At 35.2% G+C, this 24,826-nt stretch overlaps 1 protein-coding gene across 1 annotated transcript; it reads left to right on the forward strand.

The window, feature by feature from the left end:
* Positions 1–18,849: 18,849 nt before the first annotated feature.
* Positions 18,850–19,464, forward strand: LOC116144632 (wall-associated receptor kinase-like 6). Its single transcript, XM_031430073.1, has one exon. The coding sequence runs from the start codon at positions 18,850–18,852 to the stop codon at positions 19,462–19,464; it is 615 nt and encodes a 204-aa protein (XP_031285933.1).
* The last annotated feature ends 5,362 nt before the right edge of the window (positions 19,465–24,826 follow it).

Below are 24,826 nucleotides of genomic sequence, written 5' to 3' on the forward strand. Positions count from 1 at the left end.
AAAAATAGGCCTACAATGCGAGAGGTAGCAATCGAATTGGGTGGGATCAGAGCTTCAAGATGCGCTTCAAGAATGCACCATATCAATATTGAAGAGACTAATTTTGTTCATGGTGATTTAACTCCTTCCTTTGAGAATAGTTAATCCTTTACTAGATAGTTTATTGATGCTATCACTTTCTCAATAGACGTGTACCATTTCATTTCACATAATAAAGGATTTACGAAGTTTTCATTCTTGTAAAATTATGAGACTTTTCTTTATATTTTGCTATTGTACACTTATATATCTTTTGAATATTAGTTTATTCATCTTTCGATGTAAAGCATATTGAGTTTAGAAACAATAATATGATAGTCCATCTTTACAACAAAAAGCCACTTCTCTTATCGCAGAGGTTCCAAGAGCTTTATGTCTTATGTTCTATTTGTGGTTGAAGGCGAATGAGAGAGGGCATTTATTATTATTTACGTAATAATTAAATATGTTGTTCATGTTTACACATTAGAGATAAACTTCTTCCTATTGGGTCCTGTAATGACCACCTTTTTGTTTATTTATTTTCTGGAAATTTTGTTAATTAAATTGGTGTTTTCGGCGGCGGGAGAGGGAATGTAATGCAATTGTTTGAAATTTTGTTGGGGGTAAAAATGAAAAGAAAAAGAGATGTCGACTTTCCATGTCACTTAAAAGAAAATATGGGATATTTTTGCAATAAAAGCTGATGTGGCGGGGTGTATCAAGAAATAAAAGAAATATGGGACAGTTGTATAATTTTAAGAAGATATATCATATAAAAAAAAAGGGGCTGTCACCCAAATGAAGAAGGAATAAAAAGCCGAGAAGAAGAGAGGAAGAAGACAAAGGGAGAAGAAGAAAAGAGGAGATAAAGAAGAGAAGAAAGAAAGGAAAGGGGAAAGAAAGAAAGAAAAGAGAGAGAAGATAGAAGAGAGGATAGAAAGAAAGAAGAAGAAGAGAAGAAAGAGGAGAATGGGTTCGGCCGAAAATGGTAGAGTGAGAGAGAAATGGAGGAGATGAAATGAAATAGAGTGGGAGGAGAAAAGAAGAGCAAACCGGTTGTAATCCAAGTTCTGGTAATTCATGCATGCAGCTTGGGAGGTAGATCTATCATTTCTTAATCAATCCAAGAGAAAAACTAACTATTGTTGTTCTTGATGCTAGGATCAGAAGAGAAGAGTGAAGGGAGATTCGACTGAGCTGAGAGGTGAGTGGAATAGTAAACCCATTCACAACCCATGCATCTCCAGTTTTCATATGAGTGGATCTAAGCTATATTTGTTAATATATTTAAGTTTGTGGTATATGCTGGCTGCTCGTGGGGTATATGAGTTTCCTGGGTTATCAAGATATTAGGTGTGTTTTGGAATGAAATATAGGCATGCATTGTGGGTATTTGAAGGTTATATGCTTCAGAATATTCTTGCTGGAAATTTATTGTTGGAGTTCACTGATGCATTCTGGGATAAGGGGTGTAACTGTCATGTTTGGAAGTTAAAATTTTGGGGGTTGTTGTAAGGTTTAAAATGTTTAGGGGTTTGGAAGGATTTAAAAGTATAGGGGGTTTGCGACAAAATTCGAAGTTTAGGGGGTTGACAAATATCAAACGTTTGGGACTCAACGGAGAATGAAAAATATAAGTGGTAAACGGACATTTTACATGACGATTTATAATGATGTTTCAAGCATTGCACTCATACTTTGCATGTCCGTTTGAGCGAAAACAAGTATTATATGATATTATTACTTATACCTATCTGCACGAAGGCCTACATAATTCATTACGTGTTTCGATATTTAGATGCGATTTGTGTGTGGATGCATTTTATCCTTCAGATTGAGACCACCTTTATAGTATTCGTCCTCTCCCGTCATCAGCTAGTTGATTATATTTAGCTTCATGTGCGCATTGAGATGGTTCATTCTATCGAACGATTACGATATCCTATCGAGATAGGATAGACACTTAATGAGCTCTAGGTGGGATTACACCAGGAAAGTATTGGTTGATGTGGGATTTTGACGCCTTGAGGATAGACTGTGGATGAGATTCTATTTGATACCATATCATGACACCCCAAGGGTAGAATGTGGGTCGATTATAGTTATCTAGTGATGATTATACTATCCTAAGGATAAATTGTGGATGGTACCACCCCGAGGGTAAACTATGGATGGTACCACCCTGATGGTAGACTGTGGGTGGTGTAACTACATGTCTATGTTGGAATAGACTCGTGAGAGTTATGACTTAAGTCCTTGGTTACTGGTATAGTGGTGATGATTGATTTGTTTTATATTATTTGGGTATGTGATCCCATGGCATCTGGAAATATTATATGGTGATTAATGTTGTATCGTCTAATGGATTGGTGTTGTGTGGCTTTTAATATAAAATGCATTATCCATTCATTGGGCTCCCTAGCTCACTGTTTCATGTCCTCCCCCGTTAGGATTGTAGATCGGGTTCGTGCGGAGCATACTCTACGCTCTAGGTTGGCATTGACGCATGATCATCAACATGTTTTACAAACTTTAGTGCACACCGATATTATGTTTCTATAACCATATTTTTTCGAAACCCTATTTTAGAACTTTAATTTTATGTATTTTTGCTTTTAGAACTCATTTGGTTGTATTTCAGGATTTGGATTTCTATGTGGTTCATATTGATCTCTATATTAATTATGTTTTCAAAAATTGGAATCTTACAAAATATTTCTAAATACTCACCCTCCTTTTGGAACCCTGAGTCCCTCAGATCACTCGAATCAGATGGGATAGGGTTATGTAGGAGTAGACCTGACAAAACGGGTCCATATCCACGAGTAGACTTGTACCCTTCAAATATATACAAATTACAGGTCCACTCTAAAGGACTAGTGCAAATTGGACCTGTATCAACCCAACCCGTTTTTGAAAGGGTGGATCGAGGATACTTACGAGTACCCGCGTAATTAAAAAAAATAAAAATTTAATAAAAAACTTCAAGAAATTTTTTAGTAAAAATAATAAAATAATTTAGGTGTCTCTTTGACTAATTACAATATTGAAGAAACTCTGCGTTTCTTTTCTTTGTACCTTCAACTTTCACCAACCAAACTCTCTCGATACGATTCATCTCTTTCTCTTCAATTCCAATCCCTTCCAAGAACTTTAAACAATCTGTTTTCTTTAGCAATTGCTCATTGGGTCACTGATACTGCTTTAGAATTCATTGACATTCAAAGTCTTCATATGCGTGGATTTGTCAAACCCAAATACACCTAGATTTATCTTCCTCCCCGGCACATCCTCCATAGCTCCATCCAAAATTTTGCTACCTTTCTTATCGTCACCCACTCATATTTTCTTCCCATTACTTCTTTCACGAATCTCCACAAAATATATATATATATATATATATATATTTTTTTTTTTTTTTTAATTTTTTTTTCTTCCTTAACAAAATTTTTGTTATCTTCCTCATCACCTCCACGCAGCAACCACGAAGACTGGTGAGGCAAGCCACCAGGCCATGAGTGGCCAAGATTCTATCAGCTGATAAGGCCATAGTGCAGTGCTGTTCAAAGCCGATCCATGGTCACCATTCTGTCCCAATCCCATCGTAGTTCACCCACACAAACTAAAATAACTAGCAAAAATTCAAATCAAACCAAACAAAACGGTAGGTGCCAGCAAGATCTGGCCAACAGCGATGCTCTCATGATGGCACTTGTAGCCATGGATGACGAGATAATAAAGAAAACAGAAAGAGAATGAGAGCAGAAGAAGAAGAGAGAAGTAGAAAAAATGAAGAGAGAAGTTACAACAGAAGAGAAGAAGATAAACCATGTGGGCCTAGACCGTACCCAGGATGGGGCGTGATAGGTCCAGAGGTCCAGTCAGCAGCCAAACCATCCATTCAGAATGACCAAGTCTCAAGTCTGTTTACCACCATACAGGGTGTTATGCAATCAAACACAATCACAGATCTAAAACACAATCAATCAGACAAGAATACTAAGACAATACAGGGATTACCCACGTTCACTTATCCTTTTATGGATAAGTTACATCCAGATTGAGTTCAGCAAAGGTATGAACTCGTTGCACTTACTATTATCACAAAGAATCAAGATTACAATAATTCCTATAATCACCCAAATCAGTACAATGTAAACTACAATCAGTCTAACGAGATATCCAATAAGAATCCTTAACCCGAGAGAATCTACAAGAAATATATTATATTGTGATAAAATTAATTTTATCAAAAGCTATTTCGTCACAAGTAATATAGGTATTATGACAAAATAAAAAAAATCACATTAAGTATGACAAAGAGAATATACCATGATACAAGCAAATATTGTCATAATATGTTTAAATAAAGAAATCCATAAGAAATATCTTGAAAAAACAATTTTATCTTAATATTTTGTCACAATTTTTGGCACCTAGGTAAATTTTGTTATTGTGCCAACATATTTTGTCATAAAATATTTTAGTCTATTTTAGTTATACATGCTATAACTACAATTATTTTGTCACAAAAGATTTATTATTGCTACAAAATAAAATGTCATAATATAGTTGAAATAGAGAGATATAATGACAAATGTTTGAGTCAAATTTAAGTACCAGGTAAATTGTTTATCGTGACAAACATATTCGTCATAAAAACCTTTGTCGCTATATTAATAATAAATCTATAATTACAAACTAATTTGTCACAAAAGAATATTTATCATTACAAAATATATATATATATATATATTTTAATATATAGTAAATGTTACAATGGAGGTATTAGTGACAAAATATTTGAGTTAAATTAAATGTGATATTTTGTGACAAAATTTGCTAAAAAAATATAATATGCTCTCCTTTAATTTTTATTTTTAAAAAACTCAAAAAGGCCAAAAATTGTAAAAATACAAATCATTAATAATTTATAAAATGTAAATATATGTACCATTTTCGGCTTTAGATAAAAATATTTCATTTTCGCTTTACTGTTATAGACTTAATATTTGAATCACATGTTAATATTAATGTATGTATTAAAGTTTACATCAAAGATAAATTACAAAAATAACCAATTCAATCATGATTAAAAAAAAACGGAAAAGGGAAAATTGAATTGCAAAAAAGGGAAAAGGGAAGTCTTTATGACTTTCCTTTGATTCTCCTAATTTTCTTCGTAGTTACATAAAAAGGGAAAATTGAATTGAGTGAGTAACACCTTTGGTCTTTTCTTTTCTTTGTAAAATTAATTGGGAAAAACCAAATCCTGAAAGAAGAAAATAAAAACGCAAGAAGGAGAAGAAGCAGGTGAAGGGGACAAACACTATCTAAAACGCAATTGTTTCTCTCACTTGTCAGCTGTGAGTTTGTATTTATAGATAGACATGTAGAACGAAATGAATTATATCATTAGTAAACGAAGAGAAATAGATATTAGGTTTGTTTGTGGTTAAAGGAAAGAATTGAGAAAAAGATGCACTAGTTCAATCTTGCAGTGCCGTTCTTTTAAAAAAAGTTTTTTTTCTACTGTTTTTTTTTTACTTTTTTTTTAAAATAGTTTTTCTTTGCTCTTTTTTTTTTTTTAAATTTTATTTTTATGTTTAGTACTCCACAATTTACTCTTAATTTGGAAAAAAGAAGAGAAAAAAGAACCCTTTTAGCATATTAGAATCTATCGTATCTAATAAATACAATGAAATATCTATGGTTTATGCTTCTTATATAGACTTCAAGTTATCCTAATTCCTAATCTAAAGGATTCTATGATATAATATGCTTAACTTTGTAATGAGTTATATTCTTCATCAGTACCTAACAATACTTAATCCTATTACTACTACTCCAACTTCTCTAATAAATCTAGATTTAATAAATTCTGACTAAATTGATAATATCAGAAAACGACTCTACAAACCAATATTTGATTGATGAATAACATCATTTTCATAACCAACTAGCATTTTCTCCACATTTTGGAACACTCTCAATCTTTTGTTATTCACGTACTAAATATATACACTATATGACATAGGAAAAGGAGAAATAAAAATTGAGTAAATTATGCATTTAAACTAAATCCTTAAGATAGGTGTTTGATACATGGTAAAGTCAAATAATATATCCTATTAATTTAATGTCGCTGTCTAATTTATGCAGCAAGAACAATAATATGATTGATTAAAATTCAATTTGATAACGGCAAGAATGAATATATATGCATGTAAATGATGAATATGTATTAGCTTGAAAATATAACACAAAAAATAATTACATATTTTATAGTTATGACAAATAATAATATATATTTATTATTAAAGAGACTTTTTTTTCTTTATAAACATAAGTAAGGATAATTAAAGAGATATCAAACTGAAAAAAGCTTATTGGAAAGTTTGGGTCGAAAATTTAATAAAAATTAGTGAAAGGTTAATAAATAATTATGTTGGATATGATGATAATAATATATATTTTATGTATTAAAGATAAACATTTTTATTTTTATTAAAATTAGTCTATTAAATAAAGAAAAAATTAAGTTTTTTAACAAGAAAAAAACCAATTTTTAATAATTAAGGAAAAAAATCAAATTTCCATAAATAGAAAAAAGGCCCAACCCCTTTTTTATCTTTTTCCCCACCCCCCTCCTCAAAACTCCACCCCTATTTGCTCCTCGCAAGCGAGGATTCACTTCTTTAGGTCATCACGACGATGCCTGTAGCATCCCTAAATCTTCGTAATCTAGGTTTGATTCTTATTTGATTTATTTTTAATTTATTTATCCTATCACAGCATTTTGTATATTTGTGATTTGTCTGTTTTGAAGGATTCTGTTTTCAATTTTGTTTTTTGTTTTGTATTTGAGATTGATTATGTCATGAATCGTGAATGGGGCGTGGGAGTTCCTGGATTTGGCATGAAAGGCCTATAAAATTTGGAATCTCTTTGAAGATGAGAGTAAAAAGGAACAGTCTTTGTGGCATGTTTTGTTGTGTTTTTAGGTTTATTGAAATGGGAATCTAATATTTGCTGTCTATATAGTTTGTGTATTTAGAAACATCTTTTTGAAGATTTCAATTGGTTGATTGATTTACTTGAAAATTTTTGATAATGAAACCGCGAAGTGGGAGAAGTAACATATTTGGCATTGCTATTGCACTGTGCTTGCCATTTACAACCTCTCAGAGGATCATCCCCACTATGAAGGCTCCATTGAGATGTATTTTTATTTTTCTCTTTTCCTTAAGATTTTTTCTTGATTTACAGCGGTTATTTCGGTTTTTGTAGAGGTTTCTACTATATGCATTATGACAACATCTGAATGCCGCTACTTGTATGCAGCCCTACCCATATTGCACATTCGCAACAAGGAGTTCCCATGAGGTATGTTTTCACATTAAATAATTTATTGTGGTCTGAGCCCTAGAAGAAGAGATGTCATTTTGTTGTTCACATTGATTGTTACTTTTTGTCTTGACATTCAACTTTGGTTGCCTATTGATTGCTTGTATTTCACATTATTCTTTGCTTTAAGTTCGTTGGTTATCCTAAATAACTAGCATAGATTATCTTTTCTCTGCTTCTTGTGCCTTGTTGAGTTCTTTTGCTTATGTGTTGAATAGATTTCTATTGCTCTGTTGTTTCTTTCTCACTATTTTAATATACATATCTCATGTGTAGAGAAACCTATCATTGCTCTCTCATTGCTACCGTACTCTCTCGTGGCAAAGTACTTGCCCTTTGCTCTCTTTCGTTGCTTTCTAGAATTAATTCAACTTCTTTTAATACTACAATGTTATAGCTCAAGAAAACAAGTGAATTGGTGTATCAGCTATTATGTTTCAGTTGAATGAGAGTTTATTGATAAAACATATCTTTGATAATAAGTCTTTTTATAATTAGTTTTGTGCAAAACTTAAGAGTAAGCAATTTTGGATTGACAGATTGATATTTTTCATATGCCATATTTTAGACCCATTGGTTAGCTTCTATTACTTTAATCCAATTGTCTGCAACTTTAGTTAAATTTTGTATGAAATAAGCTCTTGGTCCTATCTAATGCTAGTTTCATGTTACTTCACTTCTTAATGGATTTTTTTTGGCGCTACTATAATCTCTGCATCCAAGAGAGAAAAAGATACAAGACATGTATGAGTTGTTAGTGTATATTAGTGTATGCCCTAGAAACATTCGTTGTGTTCGGTTTCAAGCATTTTGTCTTGTATATATATAATAAAATAATAGAAGAAAGAGTTCTTCAATTCATATGTAAATTGCTTCCTTTATTCATCGATGCATTTAAATAAATATGTATATGAATTGTCGATGAAGTCTTTATAGGTAAATGAATTATCGAAAAGGGTTCCCTGCGGAAGCAATATAATTTGGGCAACTATATTGTACAGTAGGCATACCGGATGCTTCCGAAAGATATCATGGTTGATATAAGTACGTATGACGATGATGTCATGTCACTAGGGCATTGGTATGGATTAAGGTTGGTGAACTTTTTTCGAACGTGACCGAATAACGACAATCACTTGAAAAGCATGTAGTCAATGATTTATCGTTTGGTTATATCAGTGCACGATGTAGTCCTTTGACCTGAGACTTGTAGTCGGATCCGATATGGATGCATATGGTTCATACGGTGTATAAACGAGACTAATCATGTTTCGTACAATAAAGCCTATTTGGTCATGCGTTGTTCATATGCGAATGAACGATGGTCAGAGGGGATCCATTGACTCGGAATATAGGATCGGAGTACCGCTGACTCCATCCGGTATCGAGTTCCTAGACGACACCGTAAATGTCAAAAAACTGAATCTCTGGCCAGTCTATTATTAGTCATACAAAAGTAAGTTTGTGATGACAAGTTCCAGCATATTGATCGCAATTCGTTAGAAGATCGAGTTTAGGATTTTGACGTTCCATGAATCCATACTCGGTTAGGATATCTCAATGGAGGACTTTACCTGCATGGTACTATGATCTGAAATGGGTTCGATAAGTATTCTCTTCATCGTGGTTTAGGACTATGGCACATTGCTAGATGTTTACCATAGCCGTTGGGCCTCCGGACAGGTTTCCGGATTCATCCGCCCGGCTCACGCTAATCCACAGTACCTACATTGTCACACCAATAGCCTGGAATTAGAGAAGGATGAGAGAGAAATGATTATCCGAAGAGGGCTAGCACCTTCCGAGGGTAATAAGGGATTTCTATAGTAATATTACATAGAAATCATTTGTGACATTTTAAGGGTTAAATGGTCAAGCAATAATTATTATATTTATTATTATATCTTAAGTGTTAGTAAGAATAAGAGATGAACAAATAACCTTTTAATATTTTAAAGGGTAAAAGGGGTAATTTTTCGGTTGTAATGTAACTAGTTTAGTTTACATGGCCCTTGAATATATTGATTATTCAAAGGTGCATATTAAATTCTTGGGGTCCCTTTATAAAAAAGATTTTATTGGGCTTGGAAGTGAAAATAAATAATTGCAATATTGCCCAAGTATATATAAGTGCAAAAGGTTGCATTTTGTTCATTCTTGACTAGTTCACAAAAACCACAAACCAAAACTCTCTCTCAAACCCAAGGCCACTCTCTATCTCTCAAGGTGTGTTAAAGTGTGGGGGTTTCATCCTTTTGAAGCTAATCTTCATCAATCCAAAGCAAGGTAGGTATATCTCTTTTCAAGCTTTGTTTGAAAACCGGGTTTAAGAATCCATGTTTCATTCTCCATCTTCACCACTCTTCATGCATGCTGATTCTTTCATGATTTTGTTATTGTGGGAACTTATGACTTGTAAGATATTGCAGAAATTGATGTTTGGTATCTGAGTATTGGAGAATGAACAATTGATCTGTGTTTTATTGTAACAGCAGTAGCAGACAGTTTGGTCAGATTTATTTTTTCAAAGATCGGAAGGCTTCCGGAGAGGATTACGAAAGCTTCGAAGAAAGTTAAAGTATCAAATGATAATGTCTAAATGATAGGATCTTTCCCACTTAATGTGGTGGCAAGAGGTAAAATTCTAATTATTGTATCTGCCAAATTGGTTTTGCTTCTTTTGTTAAGTTTGATTTTGAAATGTAGTTGCTTCATAATATCTTATTGGTATATTTCATAGGATGTTGTCTTGACTCTTGAGTGTAGTGAAAACGTGATCAAATTGCTGATTGCTTTGTTGTGTTTCAGCTGATGACCTTTATGTGATGTAACGGCAATTATTGCATACACATTAATATGGTCTTTTCCATCACACTAACCATTTCGTTTCCTTAACCAAACGTGAATGAAATCAAATTTCATATTCTTCATTGCAGTCATTGACTTCTTCCTTACTTTTAATTCTGTTAAATTCTATGAATTTAAACCAAAAATGGGCTTACTTTTTTTTTTTTTTTTCTGTCTGTTATTGTAGAGGCTACAAACTTGCCGGAAACCTTCTACTCTTTATCTGGTTAAAAGGCTCAAATTTCCAATTTGCTTGGCTTGGATGTTAGCTTGAAAAATGGGAGGTCAGCTCTTATGATGTGTGAATTAACTATGAATATACCTCATGTATCTTTTCTTCTTTGAGATAAATAATTTCACCTCTACGCAACTTCTATGAAATATTTGTTGCTTTTGTGTAGGAGGTGAAAGACTTTGATTTTGAACTGAAAAAGTATTAGCCATAATGCAGTCTTAATCTACTCATTAGGTTTGAATTCCATGCTAATGCTGTATTCTTGGATCTCAAGTGCATTATAAAGTCACATTGGTCGTTGGGCATGTTTTCAGGTCATTCTTTTGTTCTAACTATGTTGACTAAAAAGTGTATATATATTTATATTGATGTTCTAGATTTATCCTACCATTATATTTCTTGTGCCAGGTCAGCAATTGCTTACACTTGTGATTTTCTAGTAGTGCTTGCTCCTACAAAGTGGTGAGTATTACTGTTTGGTCTGCAAATATTTCTATGTCGAAACCTTGGAGGCTTGGAAGAAGACTTTTCTCTCCGCTGACCAGAAGCTTTTCCAAAGCTGTTTTTACTGGGAAATTATATACAGATTGCAGGCTGCTGCTTCCTCCTTTTCTTCTTGTTTTGGTTGCATGTATATGCAGTTGGCTTTTGTAAACCAAAAGTCTAGCATTGTTTTTGTGTTGCTGGTCATTTTGTATGGTCCTCTTTGAGGCTTGCTTGATGGCTTTCTGAAATGTAAATCCATGCCACCTTTTTTGTTTTCTTTGGCTTGGATGCTTGAGCTTATCCAAGGGACTTGACTTTGTAGGGGTTGGGACTTATTTTTTTATTCTTTATACAATTACCTTTTACCCAAAAAAATATACAAGAAAAGTTATGGAAATGGAGAAACAAAGTATATTGAGATGACAAAAAATATTTGTCAATCCTATATTATTTTGACAATAAAAAATTTGTCATGTAAAAATATTTGTATTAAAAATTATTTGTCATGTTATTAAATTTTTTACAAAATTATTTTTCTCACTATATAATTTTCGATAAATAATATTATCATATAGACAAACATATGACAAAGTAAATGTTGTCACAATAAAGTCAATGACAAATAAATTTTAGTTACTATTAAAATTATGAGAAGATAAATTAGTCATTATTCACAATTTTTGATAAAATCAATTTCGTCATCATATATTATTTTCTCACTANAGTTGCTTACACTTGTGATTTTCTAGTAGTGCTTGCTCCTACAAAGTGGTGAGTATTACTGTTTGGTCTGCAGATATTTCTATGTTGAAACCTTGGAGGCTTGGAAGAAGACTTTTCTCGCCACTGACTAGAAGCTTTTCCAAAGCTGTTTTTACTGGGGAATTATATACAGATTGCAGGCTGCTGCTTCCTCCTTTTCTTCTTGTTTTGGTTGCGTGTATATGCAGTTGGCTTTTGTAAACCAAAAGTCTTGCATTGTTTTTGTGTTGCTGGTCATTTTGTATGGTCCTCTTTGAGGCTTGCTTGGTGGCTTTTTGGAATGTAAATCCATGCCACCTTTTTTGTTTTCTTTGGCTTGGATGCTTGGGCTTGTCCAAGGGACTTGACTTTGTAGGGGTTGGGACTTATTTTTTTTATTCTTTATACAATTACCTTTTACCCAAAAAATATACAAGAAAGGTTATGGAAATGGAGAAACAAAGTATATTAACATGACAAAAAATATTTGTTACACCTATATTATTTTGACAATTAAAAATTTGTCATGTAAAAATATTTGTATTAAAAATTATTTGTCATGTTATTAAATTTTTTACAAAATTATTTTTCTAACTATATAATTTTCGATAAATAATATTACCATATCAACAAACATGTGACAAAGTAAATGCTGTCATAATAAAGTCAATGACAAATGAATTTTGGTCACTATTAAAATTATGAGAAGATAAATTAGTCATTATTCACAATTTTTGATAAAATAAATTTAGTCAACATATATTATTATCTCACTATAAAGCTTATCATTTGGTATTTAAATGTAAATCAATTATGACAAAATATTATTTATAGTAATAAAAATTGTCTTCTATTGTTACAAATAATTTATCACAATAAACTAGTTTAAAGTGATAAATTATTATTGTCACAATAAATAATTAGGCTATGGTGACCAAACACTCTTTCGTCACCATACACATAAGAGTACAAACTTAATGTGACTAATCTGGTGACCAATATAATTCCTCACATTAAAAAAATTATCACAATTTTGATATTTATAGTGACAAATTATTTTGTTGTGAGAAGCCTAAATTCTTGTAGTGGATCGAACAACACTCTCATTCGAATGATTATAATCCCTAACCACTCAAACCTGATTACAAACAACAGCAAGGACCTCACAACCCTAACTCAGAAATCGCACGAAAGGAAAAAACCCAATAGTGTTCTATCGTTTCTGCGAAAATTGAGTTTATATATGGTTGACTAAGTGATTGATTATGGCTGTTGGATCTGAAAGTTATCCTGTGGTCTGGATTCATTTGGTTGCTGTCTAAAACGACGTCGTACTTCTTTACCCAAAACGACACTGTTTCAGGCTTCCATTTTAACAATCTCCACCTTGGAAGCATTGGAAACAGTCTCTCTATGCAGCTTGCTCAGTTCCATTCCGTCATAGCTCTTTATCACTCCAGACTACTTGACATACAACAGGTTCAAGCAGTGCTTGAACTTGGCTGGAGTGATTATCTTGGTGCCCATGTCTGCTTGATTTTCTTCTGTGGGTACCTTCTTAAGTTCAATGATTCCATTTGCAACTTGATCCCTCACAAAGTGATAGCGGACATCCACGTGCTTAGTTCTTTCGTGGTACACTGGATTTCTGCTTAGATGGATCTCACTCTGGCTGTTAGAGTACATTGTCACCTTCCCATCAATTAGATTTGCCTCTGTCAGGATTCCTTTTAGCCATAAGGCTTCTTTAACTACATCAGTTACTACAATGTACTTTGATTTTGTTGACGACAAGGCTACAATGGGCTGCAGTTGCGATTTCCAGCTTATACAATTTCCACTCAGTGTAAAGAAATATGTTGTAGTTGATTTCCTAGCATCCTTATCTCCTGCAAAGTCAGCATCTACAAACCCAACCAGATCAAATGCAGTATTTCTTTTACAGTATTCAAGCCCAATACACACAATACTGTTTATATATTTCAGCATCCATTTTAAAGTTGTCCAATGCTCCATACCAGGGTTCGACATGTATCTACTTAACATGGAAATGGCAAAGGCTAAGTCTGGCCTAGTATTAATCATGGCATACATCAGTGACCCCACAACATTAGCATATGGGACAGACTCCATTCTCAACAATTCTGACTCAGTTTTGGGGCATTGGGACTTACTAAGTATAAACTGACTGGTTAAGGGCATTGAGACCAGCTTGGCACCAGCCATGCCAAACTTTGTGACTAGTTTCAGTAAATAAGATTGTTGCTGCAGCCTAAGTTCACATCTCCTCCCATCCCTATTTATTTCCATGCCTAGAATTTTCTTGGCATTCCCTAGGTTTTTCATACTGAATTCAGTATTTAACTCCTTCTTTAATTCACTAATCTGGGCTTTTGACTTCCTAATTAACAATATATCATCAACATATAACAGTAAGTAAATAGGCAGATTATTGTTCATTTTAAAGTAGAAACAATTGTCATATTGACTTCTAGAGAATCCAATGCCTATTATAAAGGTGTCAAACCTTTTGTACCACTGCTTAGGGGACTGTTTTAACTCATATAAAGACTTTTTAAGGAGGCATGCATGGTCTGGGAACTCAGGGTCAATAAACCCCATAGGTTGGCTCATATAGATTTTTTCCTCTAGGTTTCCATGAAGAAATGCAGTGTTGACATCCAACTGCTCTAGTTCCAGGTCTTGTTATTCAAATACTGACAACATCATCCTAATTGTTTTGTATTTTACCATAGGGGAGAAGACTTCATTGAAGTCTATCCCCTCCCTTTGGGTATACCCCTTAGCCACAAGTCTAGCTTTATACCTAGGTGGGTCAGCTATGGAAATGCCATCTTTAAGTTTGAAAAGCCACTTACATTGGGTTAGCTTCTGGTTTCTTTGTTTTGGAACCACTGACCATGTTTCATTTACCTTTAAAGACTGTATTTCCTCCTCCATAGATGTTCTCCATTTGTCCCTATCTCTAGATTCCATGGCCTCTTGATATGTATCAGGTTCAGACCTCAGCACCTCAGTACCTGCAAGAAGAGTAGTGTAAATTAGTTCTACGTATGAGTATCTTGAGGGTAGTCTTACCTCTCTCCTTGTTCTGTCTCTGGCCAACTGATAATTTGTCAGTTCATGTTGTTGTGGTTCCAGGAACTCTTCAATTTCTTCATCTGCATCTTGATCAGGTTCCTCAAGTGTTGTTTCAATTCTAGGCTACTGGGGTGCTTGTGCTTGTGCTTGAGGTGGGTTTAATTGTTGGGTTGTGGGCTTCACCTCAATCTGAGTAGCACTGGTCTGACTAGTGGCTGTTTCTGTGCTTTTGGTGGTGCCTGCATCAGGGTTAGTTCCTTTACATGGGAATACTCTGTCATTAAACACAACATCCCTGCTTACTATGATTATGACCCCTGGTGACTCTCTATCCCACAATCTATACCCTTTTGCGCCCTCTGGATATCCAAGGAACACACACCTAGTGGATCTTGGTTCTAGTTTGCCCTCCACTGTGTGTGCATAAGCTGCACAGCTAAATACTTTTAGATGCCCTAGTTCTGGCCTTCTTCCAGACCATCTCTCTTCTGGAAAGGTTAGTCCTATGGTTGTAGAGGGACTCTTATTCACTAAGTTGGCAGCTATGGAGAGGGCTTCTCCCCATAATGTTTTTGAGAGGTTTGATGTGATTAGTAAACACCTAGTTTTATTTAGGAGTGTCCTATTCATTCTCTCAGCAACCCTGTTTTGCTAAGGGGTATTTCTGACTGTCCTATGCCTCAAGATCCCCTGTTCACTACAGAACTTGTTAAACTCCAGGTTACAGGACTTAAGCCCATTGTCAGTCCTAAGGACTTTGACCTTTCTACTAGACTGGTTTTCAACTAAAGTTTTCTAGTCTCTAAACTTTGCAAAAGCTTGATCTTTTGACCTAAGTAAGAATACCCAGACCTTCCTATTGTAGTCATCTACGATTGAGAGAAAATAACTACTTCCACCATGAGATTTAACCTTTTCTGGCCCCCATAAATCAGGATGTAAGTAATCCAGATAGTTGTTTGCTAGATGAACTCCCTTAGGAAAACTGTTCCTATGTTGTTTACCAAGTACACAATTTTCACAGAATTCTAAGCTAGTGATAGTATCTTTCCCAAACTGTCCTTGCCTATTTTGGATATCCATTCCCTTTTGACTCATATGACCTAACCTCAAGTGCCACTTTTTAGTTACAGATAAGTTTTGAGAACCAAGAGTTGTACTGTTACAATCACAGTAGAAACGACCACACAGTATATAGAGACCATTTTTCTTTTGTCCTGTCAAGACAAGTTTTTCATTCTTATAGACATTTAACCAGCCACTATTAGCCTTACAGCAGTAGCCTGCTTCATCCAAGGTGCCTAGGGAGACAAGGTTTCTTTTTCAGTTAGTGATATACCTCGCTTTGGTTAACTTGATTAGTTTTCCCCCACTTAATCTAAGGGTTATGCAGCCTATTCCCTTAACCCTACATGCTTAGTTGTTCCCCATGTACATAGTCTCATGTTTAGAATTCTCAAAGTCTTGGAACCAACTCTTATTAGGGCTCATATGGAAGGTACAACCTGAATCTAAAACCCATTCCTTTGTAGTGTCAAATATTGACACTATTAGGATTCTGGTTCATCTGTTTGGTTACTAGTAGTGGCCAGGTTGTTCTCTGTATTTCCTAGCTTCTGTTTATTCTTCCAGTCAAAACAGTTTTTCTTTAGATGGCCTGTCTTGTTGTAGTAGTAACACTTCCTAGTTTCAGTTTTGGCTTTATTGCTTCCTTTCCATTTCTTCTTATTCTTACCCCCCTGACTAGGCTAGAATCCTTTACTAGATTGACTAGATTGACTAGGTTGACTAGGTTTTAATCTTCCCTTCACAAACATAGTGTTGTTGTTCCTCTTAAGGGTTTTAAGCTCTAATTCCCTAGCCTTAAGCCCAACAACTATCAAATCAACACATGGTATAGTACCAGAATACTGAAGAGCATTCTTGACTACTCGGTAGTCATCTGTTAAGGAGTTTAGCAGTATCATGGCAAGACTTGTCTCTCCTAGTTCTAGGTCTGTGCCTTTTAAATTAGATTCATCTTAAGAAATTCATCTAAATTTTCCTCAATAGACTTTGAATTATCCATTTCATATGAGCATAAGGCTCCCTTTAAGAAAGTCAGATTCGGTGCAGACTGTAAGACATATAAAGATTCTAACTTACCCCATAAACTAAGTGGAGTTTCGAATCCATCTACCTTCCGAAGTACATTGTCTGAGAGATTCATCACGATCAAGTTGTATGCTTCTTCATCAATCTCTTCCTTCTTCTTCAGTCTTTCCTCTGACCATTTATTGGGATCCTTTTCCAGTGCGATTGCAACCTTGTTGTGTGAGAGAAGAACTTTCATCATATTCTTCTAGCTTCCGAAATCGATCTTCCCATCGTATTGGTTTATTACTAGTGGTGTGGTGGTGTTTGTGGTCATTTTTTATTTGTTTTGTAAAAGCCCCGAACTGTAAATCCTAGTTCCTCTTGCCCTGACCTTTTTGCGATTTCTGTGATCTTATTATTTTCCCAAGATTCGTCAAGATTTGACTCCTTAGATCTATTCAGAGACTTAAAGGAATTAATGATTCCAAAAACCCCAAATTCCCCGAAACCCTAATCTCACAAAACCCTAATTTCGCAAAACCCTAATTTCGCAAAGTCTCTTCTATCGAGACAACAACTCGATAATCACCAAATTTGGACTCCAAGAAATGGCTCTGATACCACTGTTACGCAACCAAACACAATCACAGATCTAAAACACAATCAATCAAACAAGAATACCAAGACAACACAGGGATTACCATGGTTCACTTATCATTTTATGGATAAGCTACATCCACGTTCAGCTCAGGAAAGGTATGAGTTTGCTGCACTTACTATTACCACAAAGAATCAAGATTACAACACTTCCTACAATCACCCAAATCAATACAATTTAAACTACAATCAGCCTAACGAGATACCCAATGAGAATCCCTAACCCGTGAGAACATCACTCTCACTCGAATGATTATAATCCCTAACCACTCAAACCTGATTACACAAACAATAACAAGGACCTAACAACCCTAACTCAGAAATCGCATGAAAGGAAAAAACCCAATAGTGTTCTATTGTTTCTGCGAAAAGTGAGTTTATATATGGTTGACTAAGTGATTGATTATGGCAATTGGATCTGAAAGTTATCCTACGGTCTGGATTTATTTGGTTGTTGTCTAAAACGATGTCGTACTTCTTTACCCAAAACGACACTGTTTCAGGCTTCCATTTCAACACAGGGCTTGCAGACGTAACAAGGCACACTCACCAGACTTTCCTCTTATGAATCTCCCACCGTCTGTTCGTATAATTTCGCAATCAGCTCTCAAAAGCGTCCAATGTGGATCATCTGCTAATGTTTCTTTCACTGGCAGTGGTGTTGGCTGTTCTGAACAAAAAAGTACAGCTCCTCTAATATCTCATCTTGTAAGGTTGGGAACTCCGCATTTAATAAAAATTGGAAGAGATAAAAATAATTCAGTGAAAGAAAATGTCAGAAATATGCACCTAGAAGAATCTCATGTTGTTAAGGACGAAAGAGGTGCTGAGTCAGATCTTGAGATGCATCCTTTGTTGTTCCAGGCCCCTGAAGATGGACGTTTATTAATTACGTTTATAGCCATTGTCATTTACTTGTAACTTTTTTTTTTTTTTCAACTTTGTGTAGGTGGCTTGCTTTGTGTTTGGAAGAACAATAGCGATTGCTCCGAATGTACTTATGGTTATGAACCTTATCAAAGTGAAGATGAAGAAACATGGTGCTCTCCTTCACGAAGTTCTGATGATATATTTATTAAAAAAAGTCCAGTCAAATACTTAATCAGTATAGGTATCTGTTTCAACATACTTTACAGTTGTTTAGTACCGTTGACGCAAAACTCGCGAATATTTATGATGTATTTCTTGTCCTTGAATTGTGCAGGTTTCAGTGCTGGGCTTGGAATGGTGTTACTTATCATTGTAACAAGTTCATACAAAAACGGAAAGCAATCAAAATGAAGCAGAAGTTATTTACAAGAAATGGTGGGAACATTAAGAAGATAAAATTGTTTACCTCGAAGGAATTGGAAAAAGCCACGGACAATTATCATGGCAATCGAGTTCTTGGTGAAGGTGGTCAAGGCACTGGGTATAAAAGGATGTTGTTGGAAGGAAGAATTGTAGCTATTAAAAAGTTCAAGATAGCGGATGAAAGTAAAATTGAAGAATTCATTAATGAGGTTATATTACTATCACAAATTAGTCACAGAAATGTAGTTCAACTAGTAGGGTGTTGCTTGGAAACAGAAGTGCCTCTTTTAGTCTATGAGTTCGTTTCTAATGGATATCTCTTTCAATATTTACATGACCAAAATGAGGAGTTTCCATTCACATGGGAACTACGATTACTAATTGCCTTTGAAGTTTCGAGTGTGCTAACCTATTTGCATTCAGCTGCTTCCGTACCTATATATCATCGAGATATTAAGTCCAAAAACATACTTTTAGATGAAAAATTTCAAGTAAAATTGTCGGATTTTGGAATTTCAAGATCTATTGTAGTTGATCAAACTCGTTTGACCACTCAAGTAAAAGGGCCCTTTGGGTACCTTGATCCTGAGTATTTCTGATTAAGTCAATTTACTGAGAAAAGTGATGTTTATAGTTTTGGAATAGTTCTTATAGAACTTTTAACTAGACAAAAGTCAATTCGTTCAATTGATATTGAGGAAGATAAAAGTCTTGCCGCATATTTTTTACGTGCCATGAAAGAGAATTGTCTATTTGAAATCCTTGATGCTCGAGTTATGAAAGAAGGTAAAAAAGAAGAGATCGCAACAATTGCCAGTCTTGCAAGAAAATGTCTGGACTTAAATGGGAAAAATAGGCCTACAATGAGAGAGGTAGCAATTGAATTGGTTGGGATCATGAGAGCTTCAAGATGCTGTTCAAGTATGCGCCATATCAATATTGAAGAGATTAATTTTGTTCACAGTGAATTAACTACTTTCTCAGAGAATAGTTTAACCTTTTCTAGATAGTCCATTGATGTTGTCACTTTCTCAATAGACGTGTATCATTTCGTTTCACACAATAAAGTATTTACAAAGTTTTCATTCTCTGTAAAATTACGAGACTTTTTCTTTATATTTTGCTTGTACCCTTAAATATCTTTTGAATACTAGTTTATTCATCTTTCGATGTAAAGCATATTGAGTTTAGAAACAATAATATGATCGATAGTCCATCTTTACAACAGAAAACCACTTCTCTTTTCGCAGAGGTTCTAAGTGCTTTATGAAATGTTCATTTGTGGTTAAAGGCAAATGAGAGAGTTCATTTATTATTATTTACGTACAATTTTTGGTTTTTGCAAATGTTAGAGCTCAAGAGGATGGGTGCAACTAAATTTCGAGGAAAAAATTAAATATATTGTTCATGCAGCCCGGGTCGGCTGAAAATGGAGGAGATGCGGAGAATGAGTTCGGCCGAAAATGGTCGAATGAGAGAGAATTGAGGAGATGAAATGAAATAGAGTTGGAGAGGAGAAAAGAAGAGTAAACCGGTTGTAACCCAAGTTCTGGTATTCATGCATGCAACTTGGGAGGTAGATCTCTCATTTCTTATTCAATCCAAGAGAAAAACTAACCATTGTTGTTCTTGATGCTAGGATCAGAAGAGAAGAGTGGAGGAGAGTGCAGGGAGCTTCGATTGAGCAGAGAGGTGAGTGGAATAGTAAACCCATTCACAACCCATATTGTTGTGGTGTATGCTGGCTGCTTGTTGGGTATATGAGTTGCCTGGGTTATGAAGATATTATGTGTGTTTTGGAAAGAAATATAGGCATGCATTTTGGGTATTTGAAGGTTATATGCTTCAGAATGTTCTTGCTGGAAATTGGAATGTTTAAATTTATTTATTATTGGAGTTTACTAGTTTATTATGCATTCTGGAATAAGGGGTTTGTCTAATATGAACAGTTTTTATGCAATAAAAGAAAATAAACAATGGCTAATTAGAATCAGCCAGACTCCAAGAAAAAGAAATGACTAGAGTTTTTCCTCCCTGCTTTATTGACTTGACAAGCTTTAAATAAGTAGACGTAAAACAAACTCCTACTAACCAGCCACATGCTCCTAGTAGTTGCTAAAAGAAAAGAAATAGGAGTAAGGAGCTACTCTACCTAATATCCTAAAGACATATATTTAAGTTCATTCTAAATAAACAATCCTTATTGACTTTCAGCTAATCTCTAGCTCATCCATAAATTGCCTTATGAGAGATCCACGTCCAGACACGTACACAACACTGTCATGTTTGGAAGTTATAATTTTGGGGGTTGTCTGTAACGATTTAAATGTTTAGGAAGTTGACAAGGATTTAAAAGTATACGAGGTTTACCGCAAATATCAAAAGTTTAGGGAGTTGACAAAATATAAAATGTTTGGGACTAAACGGAGAATGAAAAATATAAGTGGTAAATGGATATTTTACATGATGATTTATAATGATGTTTCAACCATTGCACTCGGATTTTGCATGTCGGTTTGAACGAAAACAAGTATTATATGATATTATTACTTATATGTATATGCATGAAGGCCTAAATAATTCATTATGTGTTTCGATATTTGGATGCGATGTGTTTGTGGATGCATCCTTCGGATTGAGACCACCTTTTATATTACTCTTCCCCTCCAGTCATCAACCAACAGATTATATTTAGGTTCATGAGCGCATTGAGCTGGTCTATCTTATCGAACGATTACGATATCCTAACGAGACAGGATAGACACCTAATGAGTTCTATGTGGGATTACACCAGGCGGGTATTGGCCGGTGTGGGATTTTGACGCCTCGAGGGTAAACCATGGATGGGATTCCATTTTGATATCATATCATTACACTCTGAGGGTAGACTGTGGGTCGATTATGGTTATCTAGTGATGATTATACTATCCCAAGGATAGATTGTGGATGATGCACCTTGAGGGTAGACCATGGGTGGTACCATCCCGAGGTTAGACTGTGGGTGGTGTAACTACATGTCTATGTTGGGATAGACTCGTGAGAGCTATGACTTAGGTCCTTGATTATTGGTATAGTGGTGATGATTAATTTGTTTTATATGATTTGGTATGTGATTCCATGGCATCTGGAAATATTATATGGTGATTGATGTTATATCGTGTGATGGATTGGTGTTGTGTGGCTTTTAATATAAAATGTGTTATCCACTCATTGGGCTCGCTAGCTCACTATTTTATGTCCTCCCCCCGTCAGTATTGTAGACCGGGTTCTTGCGGAGCATACTCTATGCTCTTGGTTGGCATTGACGCATGATCATCAACATGTTTTACAAACTTTAGTGCACTCTGATATTATGTTTCTGTAACTAGATTTTTTCGAAACCCTGGTTTAGAACTTTAATTTCATGTATTTCTGCTTTTAGAACTCATTTGGTTGTATTTCGGGATTTGGATTTCTATGTAGTTCATATTGATCTCCATATTAATTCTGTTTTCAAAAATTGGAATCTTACGAAACATTTATGAATACTCACCCTCCTCTCGAAACCCTGAGTCTCTTGAATCGCCCGGATCCGATGGGATAGGGTTACCTAGGAGTAGACTTAGCAAAACGGGTCCATACCCACAGGTAGACTCGTACTCGTCAAATATATATAAGGTACATGTCCACTCTAAAGGACTCGTGAAAATTGGACCCGTACCCAACCTAACCCGTTTCTGAAACGGGTGGATCAAGTATACATGCGAGTACCCGCATACTTTAAAAAAAGAAAATCAATTTTAATAAAAAACTTCAAGAAATTTTTTATAAAAAAAATGAAATAATTTAGGTGTCCCTTTGAGTAATTACGATATTGAAGAAACTCTGCGTTTCTTTTCTTTGTACCTTCAACTTTCACCAACCAAACTCTCTCAATACGATTCTTCTCTTTCTCTTCAATTCCAATCCCTTCAAAGACCTTTAAACAATCTGTTTTCTTTAGCAATTGCTGATTGGGTCACTGATAGTACTTTAGAATTCATTGACATTCAAAGTCTTCGTATGCGTGGATCCGTCAAACCCAAATACACCTTTCTTATCATCATCCAGTCATATGTTCTCCCCATTACTTCTTTCACGATGCTCCACACAAAATAAATTTTTTATTTTATTTCTTCCTTAATCACAACAATTACGATGGCCTGTACCCAGTGGGCCCAGACCATACCCGGCCCACCCACCCATTTTGCCTTGTCTAGCCAGGATGGGCGTGACAGGTCCAGTGGTCCAGGCAAACCATCCATTCAGAATGACCAAGTCTCAAGTCTGTTTACCACCATACAGGGCTCGTAGACTCAACAAGGTGTTGGCTATTAATCTCCCACCATCTGTTCGTATAATCTCGCTGTCAGCTTTCAAAAGCGTCCTCTGTGGATCATCCGCTAACGTTTCTGTCACTGGCAGTGGTGTTGGCTGTTCTGAACAAAAAAGTACAGCTCCTCTAATATCTCATCTTGTAAGGTTGGGAACTCCGCATTTAATAAAAACTGGAAGAGAGAAAAATAATTCAGTGAAAGAAAATGTCAGAAATATGCACCTAGAAGAATCTCATGTTGTTGAAGACGAAAGAGGTGCTGAGTCAGAACCTGAGATGCATCCTTTATTGTTCCAGGCCCCTGAAGATGGACGTCTGCCATATTATCCTCTGAACACTGGCACTCTAACTTCCAGTTCATTTAGTTTCTTTTCAGCAAATCAGCCTCAACTTAATCTGAGTCTTTTTCACAATCCCCGCCAAGTCAGTCATGTTGGCTGTTTTAATGAATCTTTGAAGACCAAAGAGTCCTCCAATACAGCGTCATGCCATTGATTTCCACCCACTTCTGAAAATAAGCGAGAATGCAAAATGGTGACTCAGTGAATGCTCCCTCAACTGCAAGCAAATCTAATGAGAAAGCTAATGACCTGGACTTGGAGATCCATCTAAGTTCTTCATCCACAAAGAAGAGAGCTTTAGGAAGCAGGGATATGACTACACAGAATCTTATGCGGTCAGCAAATAATGCTATAAACTCTAGACAGAGAACAAAAACTCAACATACTAACTGTTAGGTTTAGAGCAAAAAACAGAGGAAAAAGAACGATGAAGAGAAGAGAAAGAGGAGTATACTGAATATATTTCTGTTCTGTATTTTTCACTTAATGAGTACAGTTTACAATAAGGCTTTTATAAGCTACAGTGAACTCAGTATTGAGCTGAAAGGTAACCAACATTTACCAGCAGTAACAACTGTTTTAACAAAGTTAACAGACTCTTAAAAAGACTCTTTTAACTTCTTTACTAATATCTTCCCTCAAACTAAACTGGGAAAGATTGTTACATTTGTTCTTGCTGACATCTTCCCTCAAAATGAACTGGGAATTGTTACATTTGTATAATCATCTTCCACTTTTACTATCATCTTTCCACAAACTGAGCAGCAGTATTTCATCACAGGTAACTGATTGTCAACAACATTAACTGAACACTACACCAGCAGCAACTGATCTAAAACTAAAACTTATGCAACTGACCTCAAGGAAACTGTCACTACACCAACAGCAAATTATCCCAAGGGAAACTTACATCAACTGAACACTAAGCATTTGCAAACATGACAGCAAACAGATTACCATTAGCACCAACTGATCTCAAGTGAAGTTTACAGCAGCAACTAATCTCAAGCAGTAACTTATTATCAATCAACCTGATCAACCTGTCATCAGGCAATTAAGCAGCCCTTTTAACACACAACTGATTTGAAGTGAAGTTTACTGCATTTGCAAACATGACAGCAACCTGTAGCAACTGATCTCAAGTAAACTGACGTTAGATAAGTAAACTGACATCAAATAACCACTATACCAACAGCAACTAATCTCAAGTAGTAACTGATTATCAATCAACCTGATCAACCTGTCATCAGGCAGTAAAGCAGCCCC

This window comes from Pistacia vera, unplaced genomic scaffold (genome assembly GCF_008641045.1).
Source record: "Pistacia vera cultivar Batoury unplaced genomic scaffold, PisVer_v2 Contig45, whole genome shotgun sequence".
Classification (NCBI taxonomy): Eukaryota; Viridiplantae; Streptophyta; class Magnoliopsida; order Sapindales; family Anacardiaceae; genus Pistacia; species Pistacia vera.

Bases quoted from the DNA above. Each gene is read 5' to 3' on its own strand.
- LOC116144632 (XM_031430073.1), top strand. From the start codon at position 18,850: ATGAAGCAGAAGTTATTTACAAGAAATGGTGGGAACATTAAGAAGATA.